Source organism: Mytilus trossulus, chromosome 1 (assembly GCF_036588685.1).
Source record: "Mytilus trossulus isolate FHL-02 chromosome 1, PNRI_Mtr1.1.1.hap1, whole genome shotgun sequence".
NCBI lineage: Eukaryota > Metazoa > Mollusca > Bivalvia > Mytilida > Mytilidae > Mytilus > Mytilus trossulus.
The window spans coordinates 106897640-106914954 of NC_086373.1; the positions used below are offsets into that span (position 1 = coordinate 106897640).

The 17315-nt window shown below is 30.0% G+C and overlaps 1 protein-coding gene across 1 annotated transcript in view; it reads left to right on the forward strand.

Annotated features, from left to right (window-relative positions):
• The first annotated feature begins 1277 nt into the window (after positions 1 to 1277).
• Positions 1278 to 17315, forward strand: part of LOC134705642 (E3 ubiquitin-protein ligase Rnf220-like) — a 33981-nt gene continuing 17943 nt past the window's right edge. The window contains exon 1 of the mRNA XM_063564364.1: positions 1278 to 1908. Within this exon, the coding sequence (XP_063420434.1) occupies positions 1278 to 1908 (631 nt within the window). The remainder of the gene's footprint in view (positions 1909 to 17315) is intronic.

The window sequence follows — 17315 nt, forward strand, 5'->3', positions numbered from 1 at the left end:
GGTGTTGCGGCGTATATGTCCGGCGAATGAGACAGCAATCTCCCGACACATGAAACTAAATATTCAGAGGTCAACAATTTTTAACACTACACCAGTAGGTCCAAACTACAGTCCTAAAAAAATAAACATGTGTTTCACCATATGCAGTACAGAGGGGGATAGGAGGGTCCGATCCCGAAATCACGGGCTTAAAAACACGAAGTCCCGAGGTCCCGGAATTAAATAACGTAAATCCCGGCATCCCGAAATCCGAAAAAAAGAATTCCCGGATACCGAAAGGATCAATCCCGAGATCCCTACCTTAAAAAACCTGACCCCGGAGTCCCGATAAAGGTCCTATTCCCCCTCAGTACACTATGTCAAATTAAGCTCTAAATCCCCCCTTTTTTTTATAATCGGCATAACAAAAGTTTGCCAATGGGCCTTGTCGGTCAGTTATGTAAAAAGGCACCGAAATCAATAACCTCAAAATGTACCATGAAACGTATTTGAACTAATATTCAAGTCTTTTTATCGTGAATGTTAAGTTTCTTTATTATATTCTATAATTAGATTCGGAAAACACCTTCTATCCCATCATCCAATATAAAATTGACCTTCCGGTGTCATCTTGACAGTAATCAGTGAGTATTGTCGAAGTTATCCATCAGTTTCTCATGTCATCTGTCTATGAAAATGATTATAATGCAAGTCAAACTATTGCACAACAACTTAAGGAAGTGCATCCACTGATATTTTGTAATGAAAGTGTGTTGTCGTTGTACACTTTTAATTTTAGCGACACTCACTTTAGCTTTCAACTTTGAATGAAGTCCGCGCAAACTGTTTACAAAACATAATGTTCGTTTTCAGCAAAAACACAAAATATAATATGTTTGTAACTTTACAGTGTATTGGCGATACCTTCTGAACAAATTCAACTAGGCTAATAGATAAAATATGATATAAATCTATTTTACAAAGGAAATTTCCAATCTATTATTTGGTAGTCGTTATTGACAGTTTCCATATATGGAACGTTCCACTCTGCGCATGTGGAGGTAGGTTTAATAACGAGTGTTCCAACCAAGATAATTTGTTTGAAGTGGGCTGTTCTTATAATGTTTGGTTAGATAGAATCAACCAACCACAAATAGACACTACTTGTCAGTTAAATAATAAAACTAGAAACATAACTTTGTCACTTGACATTTTATTGTTGTGTATTGACAGTGTTAAAAGTGATATCTATATAAAAACTTATTTTATTGAATGTGGACAACTTTATTTTTACAACTATGAATTTGTCAGAGTTGGCAATGTTTCGATTTAATTTTTGGCATAAACCTTTTTTCTCTCACCATGCAGCGGCTGTTGCAGCAGCCCAAGCTGGAGGTGCAGGGATGGAGAATTCAACTTTTGTACCTAATCCTTTGACTTCACCCGCCTTGATGGTACTGGCATCAACTGCAGAAAATCATGAAGGTGGAAGGGCTCCATATCCAAATCAAAATGCTGGAGATAAAGAAATTTCCTCACCATATACAACACCTTTTACAATGTACAGACCTGGAGAACCCTATCCTGCTCCACTATATGCTCCGGTACCTCCTTTTGTCAGAGCAAATATGGAACGTGGTATGCAATTCATGAACCCAGGGACCAGTAGTGCTTTTAGACCAGTAAGCACTAGTGATACAGATAGTTACCACTCAGCATTCTCACCAGCTAAAAAACCCAAACACGATGATAATGGTTTCAGTCCAAAGACCCATGAATCTGAATGTAGTGAGATGGCAATGGACTACTCCACTGGACATAAAAGTATCAAAGATGAAAGACCATCAAGTATCAGCTCTGCAGGAATTTCTGAAAACTACTCAGATAATGAACGGGGAACTCCTGACTCTGAGGGAAGAAGTTTGAGAAGTAAGTTCATATAAAATCTATCGCTTAGTTACATGTACATTTAATAGACTAAAAACCAAAAATTTTACTTTTACAAATGGGAAAAAAACTTTCTTAAAATAACTTCATATATTATTTCCATGTTTAAAAGTAAACCTTCATTTTAATTTATAATTTTATGATATTGATTCATAGGAAAATGAAGGCAGAGAAGATATTTATTTTAATTTAAGTTTATAACTACTTTTTTTCTGTTGTTGTAATTATACTCTCATCTTGTAATAGAGTTAAAAATAGCTTGGTTGTATATAAATTTCTTAGGCAAAGTTCCACATATATTTACACATTTTCTGGCTTTTGGTATTCTAGAGGAAGGGGAATGAAAAAATATGTATATATATTGCAGAAAATTTTATGTTTAAATTTCTTGTCTTAAAGTTTTACTTAGTAAATATATTTCCAATAGTTACTAATTTATTTAAATACATTTTGTGATCTGAGTGGAATAGTGCAGATTTTCATTCTTATGCAGTAAAATTATCAATTAATTGTCAAAAAGAATTTAAGAGATTTAATAATTTCTTAAATGTCCTCAACATTATTTCAATATTGAACACATATTTTAGATTGAGTCTTCTCAAATCATGTGCACAATTTTGTTATAAGAAAATTAATAACTTCTGTGATGAGTTGAGTAGTCAGCGTTATGCATGTTTCTTAAAAAGTTATTAATTTTAATGGATATGTAAAATTCTGATGTAAATAAATGTACAAATTATGACAAAGTGAATAGTCTATTTCTCTGCTCACTTTTAATTGACCGTCTTTTCTTCAAAAACTTAAAAGAGTACATGTATGCAGACAAAAATTGTTGTGTAATATTTTGTGTGTGTTTTAAAAAAAAGTTTTGAATTGAAATATGTTAAAAATCATGTTAATAATGTCCTAATCTGTATTTCAAAAAACCACCACAAGATTTGCAATAGCTTTGTTTTCCCATAATTAAGCACCACATTTATATTTCATTCTATAATAGAATCTACAAAGAAAGCAGTATGTTAACTGGGATATAGCACCCTAGTGCTATAAGGCCCTGGGGAGAAAAACAAGCAAGTGTAAAAGTCATTGATGTATTAAACTCTAAAGCAATCTGCTGACTGAACAAACTTTGAGTATTAATTTAAAACAATGAAATATAAAATAAACTTTTTGACACTACATGTATAAGTGATTGCATGATGTTAGTTTTATACATAAAGGTTATTTTGAAGGATTTTGTCAATGTCACTGTAAATTCACTGGACTCACTAACAAACTGAAAAAGTCTTGAGAGTGAAAAGCAATGATATTTTATTTATTGTGTTTTCCAATTTAAGCAGTTTAAAAAAAAATCTACTTTTTGAGATATTCTGCAGGTTTTATACTTACATAGGAATTATCTGGTTAAACCTTTAAAAATAGATTTATTCCTTAAGAAAAACAATGTTTATATAAAATTATTAAAAGAAAAAAAGAAATCCATGATGTAGTAAAAGTAAGCAACTCTTAGTCACCATTTGGTCTTCAACAATGAGTAAAACCAATACTGTACAACAGGCTTGAATGTATAAAAGGTCCTGAAATGACCAGACTTTTAGTTGTTTAAATTTATCATATATTTTATTTCAATCGAATTGTAACAGAATATTAATATTTATATCGTATGCAGCCACAATGTACCTTGCATTGAAAGCCTATTTTTAACATTTTCCAGTTTGATTCTGAAAATATAATATTGTCCTAAATGTATCATATTTATATCTCAATTGTGATATTTGTTTAAAATAATTTTACCAGTTGATTTAAGTATCCTTAATTATTTAGGAGAAACATTTCATATTTTTCAAATGAAATATAAAAATAATGAATATCTGATATTAGAAATTTATGAAATTATGAAAACATTATCATTTTGTAAAATAAAAAATAGCTAGGATTCTTAACTATTACCGGCAATAAACAAAGATAGAAATATTCGTAGAAAAGGAAAAGATAATAAATTTTGAAATAAACCAATTTGTGGTTTTTGCTCCATCAAATTTGAAAATTCCTTTTATAATTTAATAAGAACATACAAAATTCAAATTTCCTATGTTATTTCAAATTATCTCCCTTGTTAAGACATAATTTTCTTTCTCTTCCCATATTTAGAGTAATATCAACGTCCTTTCCTTTTATACTTGGCAAGTTAGAGGCTCCTTCCAATTTTATCCTGAAGACAACTTTTATTTTTTTTATTACATGTAAAATTGAGAATGGAAATGGGGAATATGTATAAATGAATGTATTATAAAATTTGAGAGCAACTGAAAGGTTTTTTTTTTTGGCTTTCAATGTAGATAGTACATGAAAAATATTTACTTCTTTTCCACAGGACAGAGTATTTATGTTATTTTAAGTTTTTACAGCACTTTTCCATATTTTATATAATTTATACAAATTATATAATAAATCAAAAAGAAATATACTCAAAACTCAATTCCTTACCAATTTTCAACAAATTTTTATATTTCAACCAAACATATTTGCTGTTCATCATGTTTATTATGTCAATTTCATAGTATTTGAATTTTTTTCAAGAATTCATAAGTTAATTATTACTTGATTTTTCACTTCACAAGTCACTAATATGTATACATTTATATGTATATTGTAATTTTATGATGTCAAAATCAAAGACAGTAAGTAAATTCTTGGTAGTTAAAATTGCTATTACATGTAATAAGATTAAAAAATCTACAAATTAATTTGAGAATATTTTTGCAAGTTGAATACAAAACAAAGGTGAAAAGTTGCCTTCATGCCATTGCATATGTTGATTTTTTTTCTAGCCTCTATGGTGGGTTTCTGTGTACAAGATGAAAAAAAATAGCAAAAGAATATTTAAATGATTGTATCTTTTCTCAGATTATCTATCTGAGATTATTATTATTTTCAAATCAAAATGTATTAGTTCATGGGTTTTATTGGTAAAATTTTGTTTTTACATATTAACGGTACTTTTTTCTTTTTGTTGGTATTATTTAAAGTTGAAAAAGCTCATTTTCATAGATTATTTAAAGAAAGCGGTCACAGTTCCTTAAGGTTTAAGTCTGCATTTAAAGCACTGCTACAAATTATTGACACATGAATTATTTCCCCTTTTCTGCGAGTCATAAAAGACTTTAAAGATTCTGATTAACTTATGAGAGATTCAGATCAAAGCATAGTGACCAGACAATATTAGTTTATAAAAGATTTACCAAAAAATTTATGATGGCTAATCTTTATAACAGACACCCTGTGCTAAAGGTGTCACCTTCAATTTTATATTCAATTAATTTTTAAAGTTAATCTGAAAGTTTAAACTATTGTATGTCTAAAAGAGGGCTATCATGATTGACTTTAAACTGGGTAGATAATAAAATACCTACTTAGCACTTGGAATTAGGAGAATTTTATGATCAGAAGCACTTTACATTCAAGTGGAAGGTGTCAATTGTCACAGTTATTTTTGTTCCTCATTTTACAAGCTATAGTTTTGGACATTAGGTGGTATTACAAGTCTTTTTTTACCAACAATACGGTCATGGTACATAGAACAATATGACTGCATAAATTGCCTAAAGGGCTGGACAAGTAATTTGTCAATTTAAATAAAATCTGAAGCTAACAAAGCTTTCCGATGTTATCTTTGAGATGACGGTGATTTTTTGGAAAGATTAGAACTTGTTCTAAATCTTTACTTAGGCACCACCCTCCCTAACAACAGGACAGGTTAGCTACTGTTAATAAATGTATTCACACTAAAATATAGTTCCCTATAGTTCTCATGTATGTGCACATAGTACACAAATAAACTGAATAAAAAAGGGTATATTATTGGAGCAGTTCATTCACGAATGTATGTCATTATGTGTGTTGATGTGCAGTCTTTTTTAAAAACATTTTGATTAGGTAAGTGGGTATTGATTCAACTAGTATGATTGACAACTGTCATTATCACTAAACAATCAGAGATAAGGTGGACTTTTAAGTACAATGCCCCACCTCCTTAACTGCCAATCAAATTGACCACATTACCTATCTACATCAGTCTTACATAATTGTAGACCACTCCAATATGCATCTAATTCTTAATACACAAGTATTTGACCTCATAATTGATTACACTAATGTGTGTATTATTTGTTTGATATTTATAAGGATGATAGATTTATTTATTGTCAATTACTTTTGATCTACATTACATAAAGTAATTCTGTAAATTATATCTGAAAGATAAATGATTAATGGATTAGCAAGATCTTAAAAAAATGAAATATGAATATAAATATGAATATATAAAAGGTATTCAAGTATGGCCTATAGTGTACTTGATAAATTTCCAATAATCATCTGTAATTAATCAACAATTTAGATTAGTTCACTTTTTTTATCAGGAATTGGCTAGAAACAGTTTTAAAATTTATAAACCTTTAAATATAAAAAACCATTGTTTATTAGTTTATTTCCCATCAATCATTATGTCTATTTTAGTCATTTGAATTTTTATTAGAAGTAAATATATATTTTTGCAATCAAGAAAGAATCCACATTTCAATAACATTAGTTTTTTAATTAGTTTACGTTGAAAAATAAAATTAAAAAAGCCCTGTCCTGAAAAATACATTAAAATTTGAACAGAAGGCACTCTAAAACTTTTAATTTTCAATGCCATATAACCTCTGTTTCAACTTACAAAATGCCCCAAAACAACATTTTTTAGATTATTTTTGTTGGCACTTTAAAGCTTTTAGCTGTTGGTCTAAATTTATGTCTTACAAGGATATTTGGTAACATTTACTAGAAGAATTTTTGCATTTTTTTGTTTTTTTGAAACATGTTCAGAACCGGCAACATAATTTCTTTTAGATATAAACTGTAGTTTCACTAAAATTGTGCAAATTTAGAGACCCATATTATTTAATTTGAGCACCTTCATTCACATACTGGAAAAGCAAGTTTCCTTCTAAAGACCTGCTGTAAATGCAATTTTCAGCAATAGTGCTTTATAAATGTTGATTTTTCCCCACCATACCTTAATATGAAATAATTCAAACTACTGTTCTAATCTTTCCATGAGTGATATCCATCACTTTGATTATACCACAAACCATTTTATCTGATCTTAGTGCCACTAGGACTCTCTAGTTAGGACTTCTCCACTTGTACAATTGATTTAAATTGCTTTTCTTATTTATTACCATTTTTAAAATATCCATATTGATTGTGTTAGAAGTTTTTGTTAATTATATGTGTAGAGAAAACCCAATTGATTAAGTATAGATTTAATCAGTCTATGAAATACTTTGTGCCTTTCTCACAGGTAGTGTCTCATTGTACAACTTTTAGAATTTACTTTATATTTTGAAAACATATAGATATTCCTTATTGCTGAATTATAGCTAAAGGATTCTCAAATATTGTAGATATTGTTGTATTTTCAGCCAAATAGCATATCTCCAGATGAATTAAACAATGTCATTAGATAATAAGAATTGAGTCTTAAATAATAATTTTTCACCTAGAAGCCTGTCGCATTTTTTTGGGAACTCATATCTCCCAAAATAATGTTAAGAAGTTTGCAGATACATGTAAATATAAAGGGGTTGATCTGTGTTAGTGCTTTTTTATTCCACATTGACTGAATGAAAAATACCTTTCACTTATATTTTACGGCTGTATTTTGAAATTTAAGCAGTTAGCAGACATTACATTTTAAGACAAATAAGTGGCATCAGTCTTCAAGGGTCTTGTATTCCCCATTCATATTCAGTTTCTATTTTTAAAACATTTGAATGAATATATTCAGCCATGGAAAACACAGCTTAACCAAGAATGTGCAGGCAATTTCTGTTAGTTCTTATTTTTAGATCAAATGTAATCAAAGATTTGTTTTTGGTGAAGAATGGAATTTAAACAAATGATTATGAATTGCCCCGTGTTATAAAGCTGCATTTATCTGAACAATATGTAATAAGCACATTGTGAAGGCCCTATGGCGTCCTGTATTTTTTTACATCCTTGTATTTTGGTCTTGGTGGATAGTTGTCTCATTGGCAATCTTAACGCATCTCCTTAATTTTGCACAAGAATTCTATTTAAAAAATTCTGATAAATTGTGATGGAGTTTATTAAAAATTCACATACTCATTTGTGTGTCTTGGTTCCTAGTTCAAACTATTTTATAGCAATGAAATTGAGTTTTGTACCTCCCCGAGTGTTAAGGGAAGTATTGATGTTGGTAAATAAGAAGTTGCTATCTTTTTATAGATCTAGGACTTAATTGCTTATTGTTCAGAAAGCCTCGATAGTCTTTTTAAACCCCTAGATTCCTATATATTGAAATAGCCAATCTCAGTGGATAACATTGTCTTAAGCCTGCTACTGAAAACAATGCAGTTTCTCTATTGAAATATTTGCAACTGTATCATAAAATTTTAAAAAGTATTTTTATTGGTGGACTTTTGTACATAAAAATTATCCTGCATTACTGCCATCTTTCTGTTTCAGTGCAAAGTCTTTAAATATTTTCATACAACAAATTCATCTTTTCATACAAAGCATTTTTTTTTTTAATTTTATAGTGTAATCTGACTCTAAAGTTCAATTATTTAAGTATTGACTCTTTCCAGCTCTGTTGGTTGGGTAAAAAAAATATCATTTCCAGAAAAATTTTGTTTAACTGATATAAAACGCTATGACACATTCAGATTGTTTATACTAAAATATTAAATTAACACTAGTGCAGTACATATGTAAAATTTTTGAATTATTTTTGTTCTATTTATATTCATGTTTTTGCAGATATTTTTTTGTGAATGACCTTTCTGGGAGTAGTATTAGTTTATTCTATTAGATTCATTAGCTTAGATGGCCAGATTTTACGTTTGCATAATAAACATTATCAGCTTTGTACTCCTGTTTTGAAGACCTTTGAATACCATTGCTTATAAATTGCTTCATGAAATTCAATCATAATATGAGACGAAACAAGTTATCATGATGGTGTTAGCTTCTATAAACCTTCGGCACATTTATTTTACTTTGCTTGATCCCAATCCAACATGTAATAATTTATCTGATCAAAAACAGTTATTTATGTCCAAATGTGGCAAACTAGATTGTGTTTTATCAAATCGCCAGGTTATGTAAGCTTAACGATAGAATACAAAGACAAGACTAAAGCTATTAGAAGTGAATTTATCACGGCAAGTAAAGCCATCGGCAAATCATGTTTTGACAAACTTAAACACGAGTGCTGATGTCTTTTCAAGTATTCATGACACAGGATTATGAACAAATCAACGAGTGACCATTAACTGTCCCAAGCAAATCACAAGTGAACAAGTGGTATTTTACGTTATTTTCTTCAATTATTTTATTGGTGCTTATTTTTTGTTTCACATATGTTCAACTAAGTGCTTGTCTGTGGTAGATGTTTAAAATTACCATAAGAAGATTGAACACAATTTGTCTTTTATTTCTTGTAATTTGAGGTTGAAAACCAAGTTGTAATGTTTGTCTTACTTCTAATCTCTGCAGACCATATTTCTCCACAGGAAAGATTTTACATTCATTGAATATTCTACTGGTTCAAACTTCCAATACCTAGGCAGACATTTTATTTGTAATGTTGTTAGTAAAGCAGGGTTTTATTGTCTTCGAATAAAGCTCTCTTGTGAACTGAATAAATGGATAAAGTGGAGATTTTACTACCGCCAGGCCTATTATGTTGAATGTCATTGCATTGACTTTATATACTTGCTGGAGTTTGATTTAGTGTCGGCTCTTTTACTCCTGTCACTGGTTTTGAAATAAAAGACAGCTGGCAGAGAATAAGGAGTCATCAAAAAATGATTGAGTCCTAGGCAACCAAGCTACCTTCCTTGACAATTTCATTATATCAAAATATAATTCTAAACTTTATTACTTAATATGTGAGTTCCCCCTTCATCCTTCAACAATTCAGAATCTGAATACAAAACATTGTAGCGATACGATCTATTGTTAAATTCGGACTGAATCAAGTAGCATCCGAACTAAGACACCATGAAAACGAGTTATTGATTTATTTAAATGCATAAATTTCATGCTAAATGTAAAAAAAGGATCTCAGTTTTATGATTTATAGAATAATTTTCTTGTTTATGGAAAAATTAATTGAAATCAAAAGGTAGTTTGTTGAAAGTTTATGGTCTAAATCCTACTAGTTACCCATCCCCATAACTTAGTAATGTTTAAACATTGGAAGACTATGTCGTTCATCTTAATCAAAGTGTCATCTCACAAAATTCTCTGTCAAAATTTAAAGCTCCCTAATGTTTAGCACAGTGTATTCATGAAGATGATATTGATGGCTAGCTGACTTGTATTGTGCACTGTTTATCCATAGTCTGTATAATCTATCAGATTAGTTTTGATAAGCAGCATTCTTTGTTACCTAGGACAATTTCAAATCAACACCTGTATTATTATGTTCTTTTTACCTGTCATTTTTTTCAATATTTTCATATTTTTGTAAAAATTTACACTATGTTGGTATCTATATATTTCTAAAGATCCTATATATATAGATATACTAGTTCTTTGTTAGATTTCAGTTTATAAGAGTTTTCTGTTATCTGCATTTCATGTATCTTTGATTAAATAAAAAAGGGAAGGAATTAATAAATTTTCTAGTTCTGTACTCCTAGTTCTGTACTCTAGTTTTGTATAGCATAATGTTTTCTATATTTTCCTAAAGCACCTTAAAAAATGATAGAAAGTCAAAACCCAAAATAAGACTTTCGTAGAATGTCATTTGATTTTGTAATAGAAATTTTTGACAGAAAGTTAACTTGTTATTAAAATTATCAGTTCTGGGCTTACACATATCGTAAATGGATACTTTTTCCAAGCAGTTTTCTTTTTACTTTCTTCTATTAAACAAGTATTCATTGAAAAGAGTAAAAAAAAAAAGACTTGATTTTTTTATTTTTTTAACTTGAATATCGAATACCAATTATACATCTATGGCATTAAAGACATCTTGAAATGATTTTCCCAAATCAAGCCATTCTATTTATTATTAAATAATATATAATTAATTAAAATCAAAAGAATGGACTATTTTTTTTTTTGAACAGAAGTACAAAAGTGAAGATAAACACATATATATATATAATGATATATAATACTTTAAGGCATTATAAAGGGATGATATATATATCAAATGATTTGATTTTCAGTAGTTACTTATAACACTAGTATAATATCTTTCTTTGATCTCTATAGAGTATATAAACAGCTATAAAACTGTCCATATTGGTTTTAAATTGACAAATTTTTGTTTTTCCAGTAGTACAATATATTTAATTAGCTCACAGGTGTTTAATTTTGTGGCAGGGAAATTGGATTATAGGTTCTTATTGAGTAAATCTGTCCATGATGAATAGTTTTATAAACTTAGATATCACCTTTTTGGTCTATCTAAATGTTATTCCATATTGAACCTTATTGTTAACAAATCCTTTGATCAAGATTGTCAGAAGTAACAAGAAGGTGAAAATTCGTTGTTTAATTTAGAAATGAGGAGGTTGTATAGAGGAAACAGAAGATCATGTTTAACTTAAAGTCAACATAGAAATCCTGCCTTATCACCAAACACACTAGTCCAAAATCAATTAGAAAACCAAATATCTTTTTAGGTAATTTCTGTCAAACAATATTTGTATTGTAAAATAAATGGGATAAATAAGAGGCTATAAGAAAGTGAGTGAAATCAATTATACCACTCGGAACTTTAAATTGATCCGACCCATGTTATTGCGGAAAGATAATGCTTGAGTCAATAAAATCATTAAATCTATGGATAATGTAAAGAAGTTGGGCCAATTTTACCACTACTATAGACTAAGGCTACTTCTTTGTAACAAGGTAAACAAGTACAGACTCAAATGAACAAAGTTTTTTGACAACTCCTGCAATTGGCTGTTCACTTCTGTTCTTGGTCTGTCTGAAAACCTTTTTTTTTTGGTGTTTGTACTTCTTTATATCATGGAAAATGAGTTTAGGCTGAATAAAAGAAGTGGCAATTGTTTTCAGACTCAATTCATTTCTTATCAGAAAGACAGATTATCATTGCACATGTTGGTGTACAGTTTTCAGTGTTTGATTAATAAATTTCGCCGCGTTATAACCTTTTTGTGCTAATGCGGCGTAAAGCAACCAACAATCAATCAATGATTAATACATTTGATAGACATTGTTTTAAAAAAATTTGGCAATTCAATTTTTGTCATTTTCGCTGGCCAAGGGCAAAAATCCAGTTCATAGAAGATGAATATGTGTTCAATAGGCCAAATTGGCTGTCAGATCTTGTTACATATACATGTATGTTCGATCAGATTTTATATTGCTACCTAGACTTCTCCTTTCTAGCAGTTATGTAGGCGATTTGACTGTATTTCTGTCCATATCTGACTTATCCTGTTTCTAATAGCAGTCCAAATCTAAAGATTATAAGGATTTTAAGCATATAACTGAACTGTCAATCAACCAGTCTATCAGAGTTCACCATTATTTATGCTGTTAGCTATCTGATATATTTGTTTAAAAGTATTTTTAAATAATAATAATTTGAGCATACATAACTGCTTGTTAACTAGGAAAGCCTGAGTCTATTTTTTTGAAAGACATCTTTTTATTCATTTTGTGGTTAATCAGTAACATGTCATTGGTCCAAACATTTAAAATAACCAGCTTCAAACTTAGAAAAATTTATACTTCCAATAATAATGTATGAATAGTACTTGCTGATAAAAATACAGGCCTCTATACTCAAATTAAGCATATCTACTGCAGCTTTGTAGAAACAGGCCCTTGACTCAATTTTAGTATGTCTACTGTGAGGGAGCTGCTTCAAATTCATAGGCTTCTCTAGAAATGCATGTACCTAAGCATGATGTGGATGAGCAGTTTTGAAAGTAAAAGCTTCTGTTCTAAAACAAAAAAGATCCACAGCAGTTTTCAAAGAATTGCATGTGCAGTATATGCTCAAATTCAGTGTTAAGTATTTTTTTGTAACACTCCTCTATACTAAAAACAGTACACTTTTTTGTATGCTGCTATATTTTTAAATAATATTCTAAAAATTATAGGCATAATTTATTTTTGTGTATATCCAGTACATTTAAAGTACAAAGTTCCTATCATATCCTTTTACTCCGCATGCTAGCTCCAGAACCAATACTGGACCTTATCTATCTGCAGGGTACATAGATAACCTATACTTTAATAAAGTCCTCTAAATCTTCATGTTATTTTTTCAACACACCTGCAGGTCTTAAACATATTTAGAAGAAAAATTCTTGTTGATTCATGCAAATCCCTGGATTAGTTAAGTAGTCTGAAAGGGTGCAACCAATAGTACTAATGACTGTTGTAAGCCATCATCAAACATTACAAAAATACCCATTTATTTCACAAAAATTCACAAACCTGAGTAGAACTATTCTATGTTTGATTATGGATCTATGATTGGTATTTTGTGAAATTTTTCCGTCTGTAGTGCTAAGTGCCTTCTCTTCATGTTTCACAAATCTAGAATATAAATTAAAAATGTACAAACATGAACGAAAAGGGGGTCAGATTCTGTAAATAGGTGGGGAACTTTACATCAAGTAGTTTAAAAAATATATAAATTTCATCTCAATATGAGATGCCAGTAAAGGAATATTTAGAACTGAAGTGGCATAGGGAAACTTTGTAACTAAGATTTAAGAAATTATAATTCAAATAAAACAAAGACTATGGACTCTTGACGGAGTGACAACTTTAATTTTATTACTGGAATGTCAATAAAGTAGCCATGCTTTGTAATACTTTATTATTTAACGTGTAATATATAATCATTTGGATATGAGTATTTCTGAAAATTTAATGCAACAAAGCATGTTTGACTTGGGATGTCAAATTTTTATGATCTTGGATAGGTATAAATTAGAGAATTTACCTGACAAACTTGACTAACGACTTGGTAACAGGTACTTTGCAAACACTTCATCACAGGACGTAGATCAGTTATTATACTGCTTAATTTTTATTGACATCGAGTTTATGATATACTTATATATCAAAAAGTACACAATTTACAACATGTTTTGCAGCATTGTGAAATCTAAATGAGATCCATGCTGATTTATAATTTATTGCATATACTAACTGGGGGTCCTGTATTATTTATTGTATCACGTACTTAGGTACACAATTCAATTAATTTGTCAAGTACCAGGTTAATTTAAGTTTCTCTTTTTATGCTCCCGCTGTAGGGGGGGCACTAAGTGTTACCCTTGTCGGTCCTGTCTGTCCTAACCGTGTACTTGGGTACACAATTCAATTAATTTGTCAAGTACCAGGTTAATTAAAGTTTCTCTTTTTATGCTCCCGCTGTAGGGGGGCATTAAGTGTTACCCTTGTCTGTCCTGTCTGTCCTAACCGTGTACTTGGATACACAATTCAATTAATTTGTCAAGTACCAGGTTAATTAAAGTTTCTCTTTTTATGCTCCCACTGTAGGGGGGCACTAAGAGTTACCCTTGTCCGTCCTGTCTGTCCTAACTGTCACATACATCCCCAAAATTGGTTTCTATTCTCTGTTTTAGTGTGGCTCAACACAATTTTATAAAACTAATACACAATGCTATTGCACAATGCTTATAACCACAAAACACAGATCAGGTTCAGATTGGGTGGCGTCACTTTTACTGTTCTTGAGTTGTGCCCCTTTATTAACATAAAAATAGCTGTATTTTTAGTTTCTGTTCTCTAACTTTAGTTTGCCTCAACCAAATGTTATAAAATTTATACATATAAATGCTTATTACCACAAAACACTGATCAATTTTGAAAATGTTTGACACTACATGTATATTGTATGTGGCTTTAAGGTAGATATAAGGGAAATAAGGTCTTATAATATGAGTACCTTAGTAATATTTCAGTAAATTAGGTCTTATAATATGAGTACCTTAGTAATATTTCAGTAAATTAGGTCTTATAATATGAGTACCTTAGTAATATTTCAGTAAATTAGGTCTTATAATATGAGTACCTTAGTAATATTTCAGTAAATTAGGTCTTATAATATGAGTACCTTAGTAATATTTCAGTAAATAAGGTCTTATAATATGAGTACCTTAGTAATACCGTTATTTTCGCGGGTGTAAAATTTCACGATTTTCATTGAATAAGGTATACGAAAAATTTTGGCGGTCATTATTTTGGCGGATTCAACATTTTTAACATTACCTTTGCATGTACACTTTTATATTGGCGGAATTTATTTTGACGATTTTGTTCTATCCGCGAAAATAAGCGAAAATTTACATCCCGCGAAAATAACCCGCTATACGGTATTGTATGTGGCTTTAAGGTAGATATAAGGGAAATTAGGTCTTATAATATGAGTACCTTAGTAAAGGTAGATATAAGGGAAATTAGGTCTTATAATATGAGTACCTTAGTAATATTTCAGTAAATCTCTCTTCAGCATGTGGTCAGTGTTCTTACCTAAGTTCTTCAAAGTACAAAAAATATATATACTAAAATCGATAATTCAATGATTGTGTAAGTGACTTACAGGAAGAATACAGAAGACGGGATGTTAAAAGATCATGTTTGGACAGACAGTATGAGTGTTTGATCATCAATAAGGATCGAGATTACCTTAATCTACACTACCCATCGGATCGTGACCTAATAATTATCCCAAGATTTGTCCAAATTCCTTATTGATTAGTGCATGACATATGACGATTGAAGAAGTCGTATAGAGATTATAACTTTCAAAGCTTGTCAGCGGTACTCACAGTGGATTAACGTAGCTTTGTGTGTGAAACAAAATTTTCCAACTTGACATGGCATTGATTTCATAATAATCTTTTTTGATGTAGATTGTTGACATTTATTGAAATATCCATAAGTAATTTATGAGAATAAAACTCAAACATTCCTTTTGTAATATTTTTATGAATTTTAAGTGGGGAATTTGCATTTTTGTTTGTCATTTTAATCTTTATGCTGGTATTAAGATGAATCTCTCTTTACAAAAGCAGTAAACTCAATTATAGTTTTATAAACCAGAATTTTGTTGGACAAAAGAGCAATTAGACTTTTAAACAGAAGAACTTTACAGATTAAAGCAAGAGTTATGGACAAATGGAGTCCATTAAAAGTTTTGAAAATTGTTAGCAGAAGGTTTTTGTAGTATTTATGTCAACAACATATTGTAAAATCCTCTGAATGAATACAGAACATTACCAGTGAAATGTAGTACATGTAGTAGCCGAAAATCTTTGCGTATACCTTATCGCAACTTTTTAAGATCTTGCAATGTAGGGGTTATATTGTAGACATTTGTCTTCCGCAAAAGACTATATTGACCTCCAGTCTAGAATTATTTGGATTTTTTGTGTTGTTGGGTTGCTTGCTGTCTTTTTGTTTTGTTTTGCCAAAATATTGAAAATAGTTTATCTGACTCTTTTGTATCATTTCAATATACTATGTAACAAGTCTTCGTGTAACTGTTTTATTGTGCTTACCTGTCAACATTATGTTGGTGATTTAACTGTACAAAAACTTTAATCCTGCAGCTTTTTTTTCATGACAAATTGATAACCAGTTAAACCAATTTGAGCATGATTTATGAGTAATTTTTCTCCAGAGAGATTTTGTGAAAACAGCTCTGTAATACTAAGTGTCAGACTTTAAATTTGTTCTCAATAGAATTGTTCCATTGTATAAGAAAGTCAAACATTCAAATGTTACTATTTGAATAATTTAAAATGTTAAGTTACATTTGTAACATAGCATATTGATGTATCAAACTAATAATCCAATAATGTTACCATAGCATATTGTTTTAGTGCAGCACATTTTAAATCAAACTGGCTATTGAAAAGCATACTGTTATAACAATACTGTTATTGTACAGGTCATTGTTGTAACAAACATGCTGTAATGTAGCATATTACAATAACACATACGCCACTGTGTAATAACAAACCTATTATAGTGTAGCACATTGTAATAATAAACATGCTATAGTGTTGTACATTGTCATAACAAACCTATTATAGTGTAGTTCATTGTAATAACAAACCTATTATAGTGTAGCACATTGTAATAATAAACATGCTATAGTGTTGTACATTGTTATAACAAACCTATTATAGTGTGGCCCATTGTAATAACAAACCTATTATAGTGTAGCACATTAGCACATTGTAATAACAAACCTGTTATAGTGTAGCACATTGTACTAACACACCTGCTATAGTGTAGCACATTAGCCCATTGTAATAACAAACCTATTATAGTGTAGCACA